At 45.7% G+C, this 17,895-nt stretch overlaps 1 protein-coding gene across 1 annotated transcript; it reads left to right on the forward strand.

Annotated features, from left to right (window-relative positions):
• Positions 1-2,064: 2,064 nt before the first annotated feature.
• On the forward strand, positions 2,065-17,482 carry LOC138582374 (keratin, type II cytoskeletal 1-like). Its single transcript, XM_069653638.1, has 9 exons — positions 2,065-2,713; positions 2,972-3,192; positions 4,693-4,753; positions 4,964-5,059; positions 6,704-6,868; positions 12,402-12,527; positions 13,244-13,464; positions 15,635-15,669; positions 16,205-17,482. Exons 1-9 carry the CDS (start codon positions 2,165-2,167, stop codon positions 16,498-16,500), a joined length of 1,770 nt encoding a protein of 589 aa, XP_069509739.1. The 5' UTR covers positions 2,065-2,164; the 3' UTR covers positions 16,501-17,482.
• The last annotated feature ends 413 nt before the right edge of the window (positions 17,483-17,895 follow it).

Raw genomic sequence — 17,895 nt, forward strand, 5'->3', positions numbered from 1 at the left:
CTTCGGCCGATCTCTCCAGACTGCTAAATGGATGATTTAAAAGCACTAGGTCATCCGCATACGCAAGGACTGGACAGTGCTTATCGCCTATTTCGGGGGACAGTTGTGTACCTTTCTAATTGCTGCCGGTAAGTCATATGTAAACAGATTATATAAAGTAGGAGCCGTAACACAGCCCTGCTTTACTCCTCTGTTTTGAACGACTTCATCCGTCATATTACCTTGAAGATCAAGCTTAAGGGAAACTGTATTATTCTGATGAAAAAGCCTTAGATAGTATAAAAGGCCTTTTGGGCAACCAAGCAGCTCTAGTTGGACCATAAGATATCTCTGCAGACCAAGTCAAATGCTGCTTTGATATCCACAAAGAACGCATTAAGCGGGGGACTTCCCTTTTTGCTAGCCTCTGTACGCAAATAATCTAAAATAATTAAGTTATGCATCGTTGAGTAACCTCGCCGAAAACCACTTTGAAACCAGTTAAAGATCTGCTCCTTCTCTGCCCATTCATGTAGTTTTTCTAAGATTAGGCCTGCAAAAAAGCTTACCAGTGCAATCAAGCAGCGACAGCAACCTGTAGTTGCACAGGTCGTTCTTGTCGTCTTTCTTGTGAACAGGAATAAGAGCAGCAGTTTGACATGAGCGTGATATTCTCCCTTCGCGCAGAACTTTATCATAAAGGATCTTTAGTACTCCCGCCCAGAAACAGGGGTTACATTTCAATGCGATATCGGCCACACCATTAGGGCCAGGTGACCTTGATGATTTTAACCTACTCATTTTCTCGACTAAAGTTGCAACTTTTTGCTTTTTGGTCTCCCGCCTCCCTTATTGAGAAAGCGTTGGACACCCCTGCAACACCCCAATGCCAAAAATACCGAACATGGTGAGTGGGGGACACCCCTGAAACCCTTGCTCCACTTGTCAGTATGTTTTATAATCGATCTAATGGTACTGGCCGAATTCAGTCAAATGTACCATTCGATCAAATATAAACGAACAATTTGACAAATACCATTTAAGGCGACTGATCCTCTGCTTCAGTTCCGTGCCTGCGAGCATCTATTATTATTATTTACAAATCAGAAAGAAATCCAGAAGCAGTGTCAGTGGACTACTCAAGAAATGTAGTTGAGATTTGCTCCAGTGATTTTAAAATCCCGGGAACAAATGGAGCACCTTCCAGTTCAATGCAATAGGTGGGCGAGTGGTGACTGGGTTCAATACACACAGAAGCATCTTACCATAACAATACAATGAAATTTCAATATCCATCTTTCCGTATTTAAATTCGCGTTACGGCCGATACTGAATGGAAATGTGCACAGTTGTCACTACGCATTTGCCCTGGCCATGGCAGCAGTTATTTTCCCGAAGTGAACCAATGGGGTACTTGACATAATGACCAAACCTCAATGGGTGCAAAAAAGCAAAGGGTAATTAATAGGAGCAACATGTGCATGAAAAGCCTTCTATGCAACCATAGTAGGAATGTAAGAAGGGGACACTTCTCTTGGAAAGGACTTTGATGCTACTTTCTGTGCATGGCATTACCTGTACTAAGCCCACATTGAAACAAAGCCAGTGCTAGTTAAAATATCTTAATTATTAGAAAATACAGTAAGAACATGATAGTCGAGATAGTTCTCCTTTTGGGAGACTGCTTAAATGTGTGTTGCCTGTTCGGCTAACAAGGCTCAGGCTTCACTATGCGGTGCCACACTGAGCCGCACAGCAAGGAGACAAAAACATGCTTCTCCAAAACAGGAATCATAATGCAAAACGCTGCCATCTAATGCCACCTCACGGCATGTACACACGATCGCTTTAAAAAAATGATGTTATCAGCTTTTTTGACATGGGAGGATTAGATGACAAGTCGCAGAAGACTGAAGTCTGCAAGCCAAGCAAGTTTTTTTTAATTCTATAGGTGTGATTAGTTTAACAGGTTGAGTAGGAGTCGTCGCTGCCAGAGATGCCAAGCCCATGATTACTCTAAATTATCCTCGTTACTCTAATGTGACCAAGCCCAACATTTCAAACAGATAAAAGGTGGAACCTTGAGCTCCATCAACAGAGGGGTTCAGTCTCCTTCACTCTATGCTCTGTTCCTGCACAACCTTGCTCTTTCTTTCAATTTCTGTCCCCCACTACGGAAGCCACCATGAGTATGAGGCAATCCTCACACAAAGGTGCAAGAGGGTTTAGTTCTTCCTCTGTTGGAGGAGGCTATGGCAGTGCAAGAGGAGGTGGTGGTAGTGTAAGGACGAGCTCAACCTCTGCCTCACACTATGTAGGGGCGGGCAGAAGCAGCATGAGTGTTGTTAACCTTGGTGGAATTAGGAAGAGTTTCATTCCAGCCAGTCTCCCTGGTCACGGAGGCTATGGAGTTGGCGCTGGAAGCGGCGCTGGAGGAGGTGGAGGCCATGGTGGTGGTGGTGCAGGCTTTGGTGGTGGTGCTGGAGGCTTTGGTGGTGGTGCTGGAGGCTTTGGTGGTGGTGGAGGCTTCGGTGGTGGCGGAGGAGGTTTCGGTGGTGGTGCAGGCCAGGGTTTCCCAGTATGTCCTCCTGGTGGAATTCAGCAGGTCACTATCAACCAAAGCCTCTTGACACCACTCAACCTTGAGATTGACTCCTCCATCTCAAAGTTGCGCACAGAGGAGCGCGAGCAGATCAAGACCCTGAACAACAAATTTGCCGCTTTCATTGACAAGGTAAGGGTCGCACTTTAAGATAATTCCATTGAAATGTTAACTATTGTATATAGCATTCTGTTGAAACCATGTTTAAATGCTCTCTCTCCATCCCTAAACAGAAATCTAAGCTAAGAAAGACATTTGTGATAATGCTACAATACAAGTTAATATCGGTGCCTGCAACTTTTTTGATGCTTTAATCTGGTTTGTGCTCCAGGCGGCATCAGAGTCATGCAACTGATGTAAAATCGCAATATACCCCATCTATTGTTTAAGGTCCGATTCCTGGAACAGCAGAACCAAGTGCTCGATACCAAATGGCGCTTCTTGCAGGAACAGGGTCAGAAAGGTGGGACCAAACAGAACAACCTTGCACCCTTGTTTGAGAAGTACCTCATGAACTTGAATAAGCATCTGAGTGGCTTACAAAGCAGCAAGACCCGCTTGGATGGCGAGCAGAAATCCATGCAAGAGATGGTTGAAGATTACAAGAAAAAGTATGTCCATCAGTCCTGCTTCCGTTTTCCTATGTCATGTCATGTTATGCTTTATTATACTGCACCAGTCCACATTGTTCTATTCTAACAGCGCTGAGACTTGTCCACAATGTGCTTCATTGTGTGCCCCCCCATTGATCTCCAAACCTTAGCCTTAGGAGAGAAAGGGTGAGTGGGGAACTGAGTTAAACAAACATGACATATTTCTGAAGGTAGAAGAGGAGATGGAAGCTAAGAATGAAGTGTGTGATAGTTTGCATGACTCTAGCGCCAGAGAAGAGTGATCAAAGTGTAGCGATGATCGGGGGCAAAGGGCTACTAGCACACACTGCTCTAAGAATAAGCCATTCACTCGTGAGGACAGTTTCTGGTACTTCACAGAAGCACTGAAAGTGCTCAGTAAGTGGGTGTCTGATGGGCTTGTGCTTCAGTGCTCCCTTGAAGTAAGGAGGCGTGGTTCCGTTCGGTGTTACACCATAAAAGCGCGGTAATGAGTACTCACAAGGTGCTACCCAGGCGCTTGTGGGCCCACAGTTATGCAGCTGTTTGCCATTTCCAATGCTTTGTCATATATGACCGAGTGAAAAGACGTGTGTATTGATTGCATCACTTTGAGATACACCTTTAAGCACTCAGTGTTGAAGGGCGCAGTTGCATGCCGATCCGTGGGCATGTTTTCCGTGCAGAACAGGTTGGTCACCTGGAACACGATTCCTAAAGGAGTGAAGAATGTGTATGGTGTTGACAGTGGAGACATGTCCACGTGACACGTAGAATGTACTCAATGAGCCACCTGAATTGCCAGCATTGATCCGGCACGTGTTCCCATGACCATTGAGTGTCCATGTCAAGGGTCCTCCGGGGACGAGTTCCGAGCACATTGCGTGGGCACTGCAAGTGTTGAAGGCTGGGCAACAATGGGCAGTCCTACAGGCAAACGCCCTCCACCCATGCAAGGGTTTATAGTTCTGAGGAGGTCGTTTCAACCAGGATAACATAGTACCTAACACTGTGCACAGAAGAGACTTTTACTGAAACAAAAAAAGAAGCCCAGGTCCGTATCCCTGCGGCATTTCCAAACGTACAGCGTGGAAAGAATGGCGTCCATGAAAATAGGTAATTCAGCGATACATTGTGGCGCGGGGCGATTTTTGTCGTGGTGCAAAAGGTGCGTCACTGCAAACTGTATGTACAGGGGGGTCACTCTATCTGCTGACACGAGCAGAGAGCCATCAGTTTGAGTTTGCATGTATACAACACACCGTTTATCTACATCATGGCCGCTCTTAGAGCCCCAGGCTTTCCTTGATTGCCACAACCGCCTGATTGTTTTCCAGCTGCGTTTCTTCTAGGCTTGAGTGCGCTGTGTGACAGCTACTATAGTATTGCACAGTCGCTCTGGCGCGATGGGGGCTTTGTGCTACGCCCCATTCCCCTATCACTGAACCTCTGTACACATCAGGATATGCTAATCAGAATCTCCCGTCTTCCGCCCGACAGATATGAAGATGAAGTCAACAAGCGTGCAGCTGCTGAGAATGAGTTTGTTACCCTCAAGAAGGTGAGTGATGAGTGCACCTGTGGAAGTCATTGCTACTGCCATGCATTCAGACTCGAAGACTAACGGCGCAGTGCCTAACAAAAGTAACAAGTCAGACTTACTCAAGGAAGCCCGCGCTAAGTGTGACATGTTATGTGAGATCCATTTTGTGTAGTATTGTGAGTATCCACGAGAGGAGGATTGATTTGTAACACTTTGTTTGTCTCTTAGGATGTGGATGCTCTCTACATGACCAAGGTGAAACTGGACTCAGATGTAGGTTCGCTGACGTCAGAGCTCGAATTCCTCCATACTATTTATGATATGGTAATCACCCTTCGACTTCCATATTGAAACATCCTGTACACATACATCATTTGAACATATACCACAGGGCTCTATTCTGTTGACGGTGATGGATGCCCAGGTTAATGGTCTCAATCTTAAGGTGAAGGCCTCTAATGAGGGTGAAGGTCACCCTGATGGCCAGGGCTCTACCACTACTAGAGCTTGGGCGGGGGCAAGAAAGGGTGGCCTCACTTTAGGTTCACATGACGCAGATTATCCATGTCCCCTTGACCAGTACCCGGTGTGCACACAACACAAGGATAGGCTTGGAATGGAGCCTTTATGGGACTTTGGACTCTGCACTCTGAGCTTGCTGATTGGCTAGAGAGCGGCACATTTTCCTGACCCGACATTAGACTGATCGAAGCTTTGGCAGCAGTAGTCCTGCTCAGAGCTCAGATTAACAGGAGTCTTCTTGCAGGTATTCCTGTTTCACGCATACACTGAGAGTAGTCTTGAATGTAGTGTTCCTGACCTGAGTTTAGACAGACAGGAGCCCTGGCTGCAGTAGCTCTGTTTTGAACTTAGATTGATAGGAGCCCTAGCTGAGGCTTTGCAGTTTTTTTCTTTTTTTTTTTAGCTTAAACTGAGAGTAGTCCGGGCTGCAGTGTTCCTGGTCTGAATTTAAATTGACAGGAGCAGTGAATCTCACACTGCTGGTATGAGCTTCCACCAACAGGTGTCAAGGTTCCAGTGCACCTTATCTGTGCTTAGTTTGGAAGGAACAGTGCAGTTCATATTTATGTCTAAACCCCAAGTGACATCACTGTGTGTACTGACAATCCTTTGATGAGTAATGGCTTTCACTTTCCTGTACTAGTGTTCCCTCAACAGCTTTCCTTAATCTAAGATATGTGCACTAATCGCTTGCACTAATTCCTGTCCTGATGTTACATTGACAAGAGAAGAAACTCTAGTACATTGTGATCTTGCATTGATAGGAGCCCCAATGATATCACAATACCTGTCCTTATATCCCACTGACAGGAGCCATGATTCTAGCATAATACCTTTCCCAGTGGTCGGCAACCCGCAGCTCTCCAGATGTTTTGTACTATGTGTCCAATGAGACCTCACGATTTATTGCACTGGCTAGGACTGATCGTCTCCTCAACTTCCACCAACAGAAGCCTCAGCTCTACATTCTTATACTGAGAATTCATTAGCACAAGCCCAGGCTGTAGTATTCAAATGCAGAGCTTCCAGATATCGACAGAAGCACTTACTCTAGCATTCCCAAACAGGCTAGCACTCTGAGATGCCCTCCCCAGGGTTTCGGTTGGGCGTTTCAGTTCACAGGGCAATAGTCCAATATTCCTACACTGGCTTCCGGTCCGGGGTAAGATGTGTACCCATTCTTCTTGTAATACGTTCTCTCGACTGGAGTTCTAGTTTGGGAATCCAGCAGGTCATATTTAGTGGTGTGTGAAGACATGGTTTGAGTGAATGCGGCGATGTTTGCAGCCTGGAGATGGTTGTCACTAGAGAGGAAATGCGATGCCCTGGACATCTTGTGAGACTGTTCTCTTGCATCAGGATGATGCAGTCAGTTTAGGGGATCCAGCAAAGATGGTGCTCAGTGAAAGGTGATCTTGGCTGATTGGTGTCTAATGTTTCTTGCAGCAAATGTCCCATGCGCAAGGACAGACGACAGACACCCAAGTTATCCTGTCTATGGACAACAACAGACAACTGGACCTGGCCGGTCTCATGGCAGAAGTCAAGCAAACGTACGAAGAGATCGCTCAGAGGAGCAAACAGGAAGCCGAGAGCAACTTTGCAAACAAGGTATGGGACTTGGAATAAACAAGGTTTGAATGGATATTTCATTTAGGTGCATTCCCGCATGAAAACATGCACAACGCCTTGGGCTTCTGTACTGCACATGACCTGCACTCTTGACCTACCATTCAAGAGACAATCAGATTGCACATAGATGTGCACCGAGTGCTGTTCCATGAGCATTTGGATGAACACTTCACTTGTTTCGCCCACATCAGGTATACGTTCTACTGTCACTGTGCAAAAGCAGAAACTCCCCTGACTGCCTAAATCCCTGCCTCTCTACATGAGAACAGTGAATGCCACGCTGCCCAGTGTCATTACCATCTTGGAGCTGGGCACCTCATGGGCCGGGCCTTATTCTCCTTATGTTGCTTATCCTCATGGGTCAAACTCAATAGAGAGTTGTTGGGACATCTGATAATATTAGGATAGGAAGATTTGCACACTCAAAAATGGTCCAGTTAAAGAGTTTGTGCTTCCTTACGTTGCAGTCTCAACCTCCATAACATGCAGCTTAGAGAGTTCAGGAGTCATTGCGATATAGTCTCAAACTCCATAACATGCAGCTTAGAGAGTTCAGGAGTCATTGCGATATAGTCTCAAACTCCATAACATGCAGCTAAGAGAGTTCAGGAGTCATTGCGATATAGTCTCAAACTCCATAACATGCAGCTTAGAGAGTTCAGGCGTCTTTGCGATATAGTCTCAAACTCCATAACATGCAGCTTAGAGAGTTCAGGCGTCTTTGCGATATAGTCTCAAACTCCATAACATGCAGCTTAGAGAGTTCAGGCGTCTTTGCGATATAGTCTCACACTTCAGAATATGCAGGTTAAACAGTTCAGGCGTCTTTGCGATATACTCTCAACCTCCATAACATGCAGCTTAAACAGTTCAGGCGTCTTTGCGATATAGTCTCAAACTCCATAACATGCAGGTTACAGAGGTCAGGCGTCATTGCGATATAGTCTCAAACTCCATAACATGCAGCTTAGAGAGTTCAGGCGTCTTTGCGATATAGTCTCAAACTCCATAACATGCAGCTTAGAGAGTTCAGGCGTCTTTGCGATATAGTCTCAAACTCCATAACATGCAGCTTAAACAGTTCAGGCGTCTTTGCGATATAGTCTCAAACTCCATAACATGCAGGTTAAAGAGGTCAGGCGTCCTTGCAATATAGTCTCACACGTCAGAGTATCCAGGTTAAAGAGTTCAGACGTCCTTACAATATAGTCTCACGCTCAGAGTATCCAGGTTCAAGAGTTCTTATTTCCTTACTTTCGAATCTCGCACTGAATCACACAATGGTCTTATTGTTCAGGTATCCTTACCTTTTTGTTTTTTTATTGTTTATTTAGTTTCTTACAAAACCTTTTACAACACTGACATTCTGGTCACTTCATGAAAAAGAAAAGTCCTTTTACATTATATTAATTCAGCTTACTCCCCAGGCCGAGTATAATGTCACTGTCGATCTTGACCACCCCGCTAGCGACAGCCCCTCTCCAGCGTTATTATCCCCCTTTGACCAATGATGTTAAGGAGCCCATATCTCGTTACGGGACCCCCAATCCTTTACTACGGTGTCGCGATAGCGTCAGAGCCGGGCTGCTCCGACGGCTTTAGGCATTCATTAAAAAAGTCAATTAAGGCAATTGATAAACTCACACATTCAGTTTCCACCATTCGTCTGCTGATAGAGATTCTGCCTCCCTGATGAATTTTGGATCTCATTTCTGATAAAGCCTCACATAACATCCCAGGTGCAGCAGGGTTTCATGAGACCCTATCTGTTTACAGAACCGGCAAGTTGAAGGGGCAAGACCATCTTTGTATCTGATCGCTAACATTTCTCTTGTCGGTAATAAATGAAGTCTCAGTTCCATTCACTGTGATCTGTATTTAGTGTCAGGGAATTTATTCAGGTACGGCTGGGGCTGTCCAAGGGATTTTGTCTCATTGTCCAGCTGCGTGTGGAGCTTGTATGCGCTTGCTTCCTCCACAGCTCGAATCCTGTCTGATTCCCATCGTTTTTTCCACGTTTTATCTGTATTTGACATCAGTTATTCAGGCGAGGAATCCACTGCCAGTAAAAGCTTTCAACATCTCTGTTCCCAGTTTTGGCCCATGAGGTTCTCATATGTTTGTCAATTCTTTGTGTAGTAGTTCAAAGCATTTAGTCTTATTCAAGTCTATGTATTTTCTAAAGAGACAGAGAGATTTCCAGTCCACCGAGACCTCCAGCGAGATTAGGCCCTGCTCACGTCTCAATATCTGCATTGGCGTTGATTTAGGTACGCCCATTACCCGCTTCCAAAATTCGCCCTGCATAAACGACCAAAATTGGCCTTGTGCGGCCTCTGTTGACTCTGAGCCATAAGTTAGTATTGGAATTAGTTCGGCTTTACAGAAATCCATCACTGGTTGCATGGGAAAGGCGCCTGATTGGACATTGCTTCTGCTTTCCCTATGAGGCTAGCCGTGTAGCCATTCTCGACAAGATTTGCCGAGAACAGCAGGCCCAGATATTTGAAAGAGGTGACTATCTCCAGTTCCTCCCCATCAATTCGCCAAATAAATTGTTTTTTCCCCTTGGAGGAGTACTGAAGTTGCATCCCCTTCGTTTTTTCCTGGTTGATGGTAAGTTTGTTTGTTTCGGTTTATGCCTCTAGATGATTAAATTGTCTCAGAAGGCCTATTGGGGTCCTGTCCACCAGGACCAAATCATCTGCATAGAATAGGTGTCTCAGCTCTGTTCCTCCAGCCTTTGGGCAAACATTTTTGCATCCTTTCATGCAGTCGTGTAGGTCACAGAAATACAAATTATAGATGTAAGGAGCCAACGGGCAGCCTTGTTTGACTTCACGCTCCGTTCGGATTTTAGTCGACAGCAGCCCCTCCCCATTACATTTTATTCTAAAGGCTGTATCTGAATGTAGAGCTTTAATGTGTGCCATTAAATCCGGAGGACATTAGATTCTTCCATGGCTAATGCTGTCAAACGCTTTGGAGAAGTCAATGAATGCCAAGAAGCATTTCTGTTTTGATTTGATCATTTTGGTTTTTAGCACGCAAAGCAAGAACATTGAGCTCGATGTTCCGGCTCCTTCAGTAAAGCCGAATTGGAAGAGGTCTTGGTGGCTTGAGTCCATGGCCCAACTTTTCAATCTTTGTAGCAGAAGTGTAGCATACAGCTTCCCCAGTACATCTAAGAGCGCTATCGGCCAGTAATTCTCTGGGTTGGCACCATCTCCTGTTTTGAGAATAGGTTCCACAATCATCTCTTTCATGACTCTGGGATAGATCTTGTTTCGAGCACTACATTTAGAATCACATCCAAGGCGGCTGCCCATTCAGTCAGGTTCTCCTTTAGCATCATGTTAGTCAACCCATCTGAGCCAGGTGCTCGAGAAGCTTAGTGCTTATTATGAAGGAAATTAAATCCTCTTGGCTGTATGATAGGTTACAAGGCGTGGCTCTGGTTCGGCTTGTTGGTTCATCTCTTGGGCACATGTAAAGATTCATATAAAGTCTATCCAGTCTTTCTCTCATACTCCGTTGACCAGCGGCTGGGGTTGTTTACCAGTAGCCGAGTTTATAATTGCCTATGACTTTCATGAGTTGTTTTTCCTCAACATGGTTTCTAACATCAACTGGAAGTTTTTTCTCAGGATTTCCAATTTCTTGGATTTTACCCAGTTCTTGTAGGTGTTCTTTAATGTAATAATTTCGTATGCCTTTTCGTCCGCATCCATCTTTAGTGCTATTTTCACGTCTCTTGTTAGCATTTGTTTTTTCCTGGCAATTTCCAGGTGAAAGGCGTGTTTGTGAGCTGTTTGGGTGTGCTGCATGAAAGGTTTTGCCTTGTGGTGCGTCATCAGCAGCCCTCACTTGTACTCCTGTTGTAGGTTGGCTTTTTAAAGTTTGTGTCAATGTTATGACATCTTGCTTATCCATCCCTAGCCTGGTCCCTCCATTGTCCACCCTCAGATTCGGGTTGTAAATATCGTTCAATGTTGAGTTAAGTTCATGCCAATTGAACCTTAGAATGTTATGGCCGCTCTTCTCCGTATAAAGTACTTCTAGTAGGACGATCGAGTTCCAACATGCCAGGTAGGTTTGGGTACTTTATCCTTTTCCAGTGCACCCTTCAGCACGTGGAAATGGCAGGATTTCATCAATTGAGCCCAGGCCTTCCATCTCTTAGCTTTCTTGGGACCCAGTATTTGTCGACTTGGTACCTCCCATTTGTTGACCGGTCCTGCAGACCAGATTAAAGTTGCTGCACACAATGATCACACTGTTTGGTCTGCTATCTGCTTCTTCTATGGGTTTTGCCACTTCTTGCAGCATTTGTGCTACAGTCCTTGGTTTCGGATTCCAATAGGTGTTAATGAAAGTGAGGTACTTTCTTCATTACGTTGTGTGCTCCCCTTGGTGGATCTTAGTCTCAATCTAGTTGACTGCAGGTATGGTCGGCAGTTTATTGGAGAAATTGGCTCATACTGGGTCCCTGATTTCACCAGAGTTAGGTGTCCTGCAGCTGGTCTGCCTCACTTTGCAATCTCATTCTCCAAAACGTTAGTGGGAAAGAGTTCTTGTGTCCTTACCTTGCAGTGACACACCCCAGAATAGGCTGGGTAACTATCTCAGGTCCTTTATTTTACATTCCCAGACTATAGAACGTGTTTCCTATGTTAACGCTCTTTTGAGTCCTTACTTTGCATTCTCGGAAATAACATTGCAGCCTTACACTGCAGAAATGAGTGGGTAAAGAGTTCACGTGTCCTTGCTTCATGCTACGCGGGTTTAATTGTCATGTAGTTTCAGGGAAACCGTTAAATGCTGTTACAGAAAATGTACACTAGTTGCACATGACAGTTATATTGCCACACTCCATATTAACTTGTACTTAGCGACAGCTACACATGCATTCATTGTGACCAAAGCAAAGGCAACCTAACTTCACAGCACGCGCCACCTGGACTTCCTTCCGCCAGCAGGCCAAACGAAGATATAGTGCCCTCATCGTCACTGCAAAAGCTGGAGCCAGTAGCATAGGCGCAGGAAGCATGGCCTGCACATCACACACAGCTGCCTAGCCTCCCGGTACCAGCAGAAAGAAAGCAGTCTTCACGTCAAAAGAGATCATTGGGGTGGGAAAAAGCTTCGGCAAAGCTTGAAAAAAACAAGTGGGATGCTTTTGTTGAAAAAAGGGGACGAATGGTAGGTCTTACTAATGGGTTGCATTGCACTTCAAACTCAGCCTGTGTTGTCAAAAGACCTCAGAGGAATGTGGATAAAAGCAAGAGTCTAGGATTGTTTCAATTGAAACTCATTGAGGAGAACCTCCACAAGCACCGAGCAACAGCAGATCCTCATCTCTGCTGATCAAGGATTTGGCATGTTCTGGTGCAGGCGGTCCTTACAATGGTCTCTTCATACTGTACTTTGACATGTACCGGGGACATTGAGTGCCTACTGAACTCCTGGCATGCTGCCTCTATCTAACCTTTTCCTGTTTCTGACTCTCCAGTACCAGCAGCTGCAAGCTGTGGCTGGCCAACATGGCGACCATCTGAGAAACACGAAGAGTGAGATCTCCGAAATGAACCGACAAATGCAGAAGCTGAAGGCAGATATTGAGGCAGTGAAGAAACAGGTAGGACACGAAATTGCCAACAGGTGCATCTTTCACTTCTGACCACTGGAGACCACAATAAACAAGCAGAACGGTGGGTTTTGGCGGGTGATCCTGGGGGCCTGCATTGTGAGGGTGTGCTTCAGAGAGATGGAGCCGCATGTGAGAAACGCTTAGCAACATTTCACATACATCTTTTGCGTTCACGAGAAATTAACCTCCAACCCCATGTGTACAGGCAGCTCCCTTCTCTTTCATGGGCATGTCTCACTTTTGTAATATGACAATTGTAAATGTATGCTTTCAGAATTACAGCACTCACCTGAAGTCTGGCACATACTGATAATTCAGATGCTCAGAAATGTGTTCGATGATATTAACCATTTTATACAATATGCATGTTATTGACAACCACAAAAAAGTAGCCCAAGAGCTCAGTCCACCAGTCCTCTAGACCAGGACTTTCCTAATCCGATCCTCGAGAGTTTAAACCACACCAGTTTTTCATGATAACCACTGACTGTACTAATTCATTTAGAATCACTATAGCAGAGTGTATTTTGTGTGGTTATCCTGCAATCCTGTTGGCTCTTGGGGACTGGATTTAGCTGCCCGGATCTAGAAACAATAATCTTTCTTAGCTACACGAAAATGTTGTTCACACTGCAATACTGTAATTCAGGAATCCTCCAGAACACTGACCGCTACAGAACAGGTTTCCGTTTTGCTCTTTGTAGATTACCAGTGTGCAGGCACACATTGCAGAGGCCGAAGAACGGGGAGAGCTTGCACTGAAAGATGGCAAGAAAAAATTGGCTGACCTCGAGGCAGCCCTTCAGAAGGCCAAGGAGGAAATGGCCCGCCAACTGAAAGAGTACCAGGAATTGATGCGTGTCAAGACGAATCTGGATGTTGAAATTGCCACCTATAGGTGTCTGTTGGAGGGTGAAGAGAGCAGGTGAGTGCAGGGCCCGCCAACACCCTCTGCATATTATTGTACCCAGTAATAAGCAGGTGGATGCCTTCTACCGAGATCAACGTTTGGACATAGCGCTCATTTTTCTTTCTGCTTCTGAAAACGCTCATCTCAGCAAGACATTCCAGTGAGAACAATGGCAGATATGATATGACACGGAATTACAGATGTGCAGTCAGGGCTTTAAGTGGGGTAAGAAATTGAGGGGGGGACTCATTTGAGGGCGTGGCTTCCGTGGTGGGCGTGGCCTGAAAGTGCGCAAACCATGGTAAGGTGCTCAAACAAATATATACATGTATGTAAGCTTTTATATATTTGTGTGAGCACCTTAATATGGTGTATGTACTTTTGAAGCCATCTTCTATAAACATAGAAATGTTACATTTTTCTATGTTTATAAAAAGTGTCTTGATACGTACACAATTCAAGCCATCTTTATAATGCTTTGAGGGCGGACAAAACCTGAGGTGTCTTTGTCCGTCGGGACAGTTTTATAAAAGATGGCGTGAATTGTGTAATTTTCAGCCCATATTTTATAAACACAAAAATAAAATATGGATTGATAAGTACACAATACAAGCCATCTTTTATAAAGCAAGGCCAACGGAAAAAGACGCCCCGGGCTCAGTGATCTGTGCTCTGCTCTGCAGAGCAGATAGATTATAGAGCGGAGGGGTCTTTGACCCTCTGCGAACCCGGGGGCTCCATGATCTAATCTGCAGAGTAGATCACAGAGCTCCCAGGTAAGCTGAGGGTCATTGACCTGGGAAGGGGAAACAGAGGGACCATAACTTCCTCTTGTGACCCCTCCTAAGAGGGGGCACAAGAAGAAGTTACAGTGACTGACAGACGTGCCAGCCAGCGCCTTGCTGAAATTGCATCTTCCAGTTTCAGCAGTGCTGTGGCTGGCTGGCACTTCTGTCAGTCACACAGCTGGCTGACTTTAAAATGGTGGGCGCATCTCCCGTCACGGCTATGGCTGTGGTGGGATACTGTGTCCTGCCATGGCTTTGAGGGACTGCGGGCCCCAGCAGGGCCCCGACTCAACACCACTGTTTAGAGACTGCCGGGCCCAGCTGGCCCTGGCCCACTTAAAGCACTGTGTGCAGTGCCTCTCATCAAGATAGGAGTTTCCGCCATCCTTCTCCTCCCTCCACCGGTGCGTGAAAGCCATTTGCACCCCGAGGGTTGCTGTGATGTAACATGCTCCTACACCCCTGGGGCTCAACATGGCAGCAGGGAAAAGGCAGTGTTCAATCTCACATGGCCGCAAAAAGTAAATGCTTATGAAAAAGGAGCTTTACCAAGTCTTGGTGAACTAAACTCAGCTGTCCCACTGCTCCATGCCCTGCATGCCGCAAGCGAGTCCCATACTAGGCTCCACCTTATACTGAAAGTTCACAAGAATGAGAATACCAGGCCAATGGGAGCAGTACAAATGCGAAAACTAGGTTAAGAGAGATAGCAATGGCAATGTGCAATGTTCAACCACCATTCAAGCTATAGTAAAACTTCAAACTTTACAGGGCATCGGATTTTTTTTTAAATTGGAAGTTCCTTTGGGTATGCAGGTGTTGTTTGTGTTAGCGAGATCCTACTGCAGATGGTATGAATCATATTGATAAGGCTTGTGTGTGTCCAACTCTAAAAATAACAATTTAGTGGAAATGATTGTATCAATTCCTGTGTTGCATGAACTTTCAAACCCCCATGGATTACAGCTGAAGTGAAGGAACCTAGTCCAAGTGTGAGCAAGCCACGCCCACGTCCATGGACACTGGTCCCACCTGCCCCAAGAGAAATGGAGTGCAAGAGCTGCTCCAATGGAAAGCCAGCGCGTGCCTTCACGTTTACTATTGACAGAAATGACTGCTCTTAATCCCGAGGGAAAGGAAGAGGAAGAATGCCCACAGCCAGGTGTCCAGTCTGCAGCTTTTTGCAAGTCATGTTTGGCACAGTGTTAGCAGAATGATACCAGCTTCTGTTTATCATGGCCTGTGTGTCCATGAATATGTATGCCCTGTACTGAACTAATGGAGTAGGTCTGATGGATAAACAATGCACCTGTTTGCCTGCTTGGTGATGCTTCTGCTTACATCTGAAAGGACACGTGCCCAGCCCATTTCCCACAATCTCTTTCTTTCTTTTTCAGGATGTCTGGTGAGACCCAAAGTAGGGTCAGCATCTGTAAGTACCCGTACCCTGGCTCTTTCGTGTCTTCACTGGGAAGGGGGTGGCCTTGTTACTAGATAAATACCGGTCAGAGCTCTTTACGAAAGCCTCAACAACCTCATACATGTTCTTCACGTGGTGGAAGGTGCCTTGTCCCAGCTAATTGATGAAACGGGCATGAGGGATTGCATTCATTGGATCGCAGGAAGATTCATAACTGTGATCCATGTGCTGCGTCTTGTACATCCTATGGGGGCTAAGCCATACCTGTACATACAAAGATCATGCTAAACTACTCTACAAGGTCCTGGTCAGGGCCTCTTCTGAAACTAGTGATGGTCTTCGCTCAGAGCACAGTAATTTCAGACTCAAGCTGCAAGCCATCATTTCTGTGTCAGCAAGGTTTCATTATATCCTATTTCTTGCTTGCAAGCACCTGTAGAGGTTAGCTCAGACATGTTACGTATACCAGGAAAGTCCTTAACTCAATGTGTTTTCCCGGGATGGAAGTCCACTTTTGAATGAATCTCTTGTTGTGTGTTTATTGCAGCTGTGGTCAGTGGGAGTCACAGCTCCAGTGGAGGAGGAAGTGGTGGTGGTGGATATGCCTCTGGAGGAGGCAGTGGCGGACATGGCTCCGGAGAAGGAGGAGGCAGTGGTGGCCATAGGTCCGGAGGAGGAGGTTTCGGAGGACACAGCTCTGGAGGAGGTGGCGGAGGACAGAGCTCCGGAGGAGGAAGCCGATATAGCTCTGGAGGTGGAGGATATAGCTCTGGAGGAGGCACCAACCGTAGCTCAGTGGCTGTGGCCTCAACGACTTCAAGCTCTACGAAGAAATCCTATTAAGTCAGAGATTGAAAAACAAAGTAACCAGATTCTGCCTAAATGAAGAGCTTTCTTGCCTGCTGCCAGCAGCACCGACCATTTAAATTATCCATCGCAAAACATTTATTTCCATCTCTCTGTCTCATCAATACACTGTACCTGCAGATTTCTAGATTATTGGTATCTGCGTCACATCAAGGTTAGACTTTGCATTATTCAAGATCGCAAGTGACTATTAAATCCTAATAATGGGCAAGGTCACGCCTAGAGGGGCACGATGGGAGAGGAGATCTATGTTGATAGACTGCTACCTGCTATTGGGATAGAGGAGAGGAGAGCTGGCAGTGGGCGGTCCCTTCCATCGCAGCACTACTCCTGCTGTAATCCCCTTGGCTGCTGCAGTCTTAGGCTTCATGCTGCGCAAGTAATTGGTGCTGTGCTGCTGCTGCTTCCCCCTGGGTATCCTTGCATTCTTCCCACCAGGGAATCTTAAGTTTGAATGGAATGCTTTCCTCAAAGAATGCCAGCGTAACGTGCGTCAAAGGCCCCACCATAGACCCGTGTTGGCTGCTTCATTATTGGGGCGTACGGTAGGCTGGCATCTGTAATGGAAAAGTGCCGGATACCGAGGTTGAATTGCTTTCTCTTTTCCGGGGTTGGGCGAGTGTTTTAGATCTTGACTTCTGTCCTTCTTGGTGTCAAGTCAAGGTTTTCTCTTCCATGCAATATGAATTCACAGGACTGAGGAAATCAGCAACTGCCATACGGCCTGAAAAAGACACCGCACGAAATAATTTACCACCACAAGGAAAACTTGGCCAAACGTTCCTAACTTTGTAGATGTCCCAACTGTGCGACTGTCGTTGTCTGAGCGTGTTCGAATGCCAGGCTTCCTGGTGCTCTGTTATGTACATAGAACCCTGTTCGTATTGCTGGTAGTGGGTGCTCAGGGCTCACGCCCTAGTCTCTCTTGTGTCTCTCAATAAACAGCATGTCAAATTCATATTCAATTGTTGGACTTGGTGTTTCATTTTTTTTAGCGTCGCTCCAAAGCAATGGAAAAAAACGTACTTGCTCCAAAACTGTGAAAGAACTGTACAGGACTTTTCACTTCTAAACAAAAACCAAAGTCCTAAGATGGAGATCTAGCAATTCCCCTGCATTTAGGAGTGCTGTAACATCTCAATTGCTCCCACATCATTCATCATCAACCCACACATACACATATGACAATGTGCACCCTAATATATAAGGGTTCTACTTCTCTCTCGGAGAAACAGTTGTATTTGACATGCTGCACTTACAGTAATAGCAGAAGAGAACCCCTCACTTCTGGCATTCCATCCCAGGTAGATAGAGAATGAAGACTCCACAGATGGGGAAGAAAGGAGTATGGGGAATAGTGAAGCGGATCTT

This window comes from Ambystoma mexicanum, chromosome 3q, assembly GCF_040938575.1.
Source record: "Ambystoma mexicanum isolate Mex_15411 chromosome 3q, UKY_AmexF1_1, whole genome shotgun sequence".
Lineage (NCBI taxonomy): Eukaryota > Metazoa > Chordata > Amphibia > Caudata > Ambystomatidae > Ambystoma > Ambystoma mexicanum.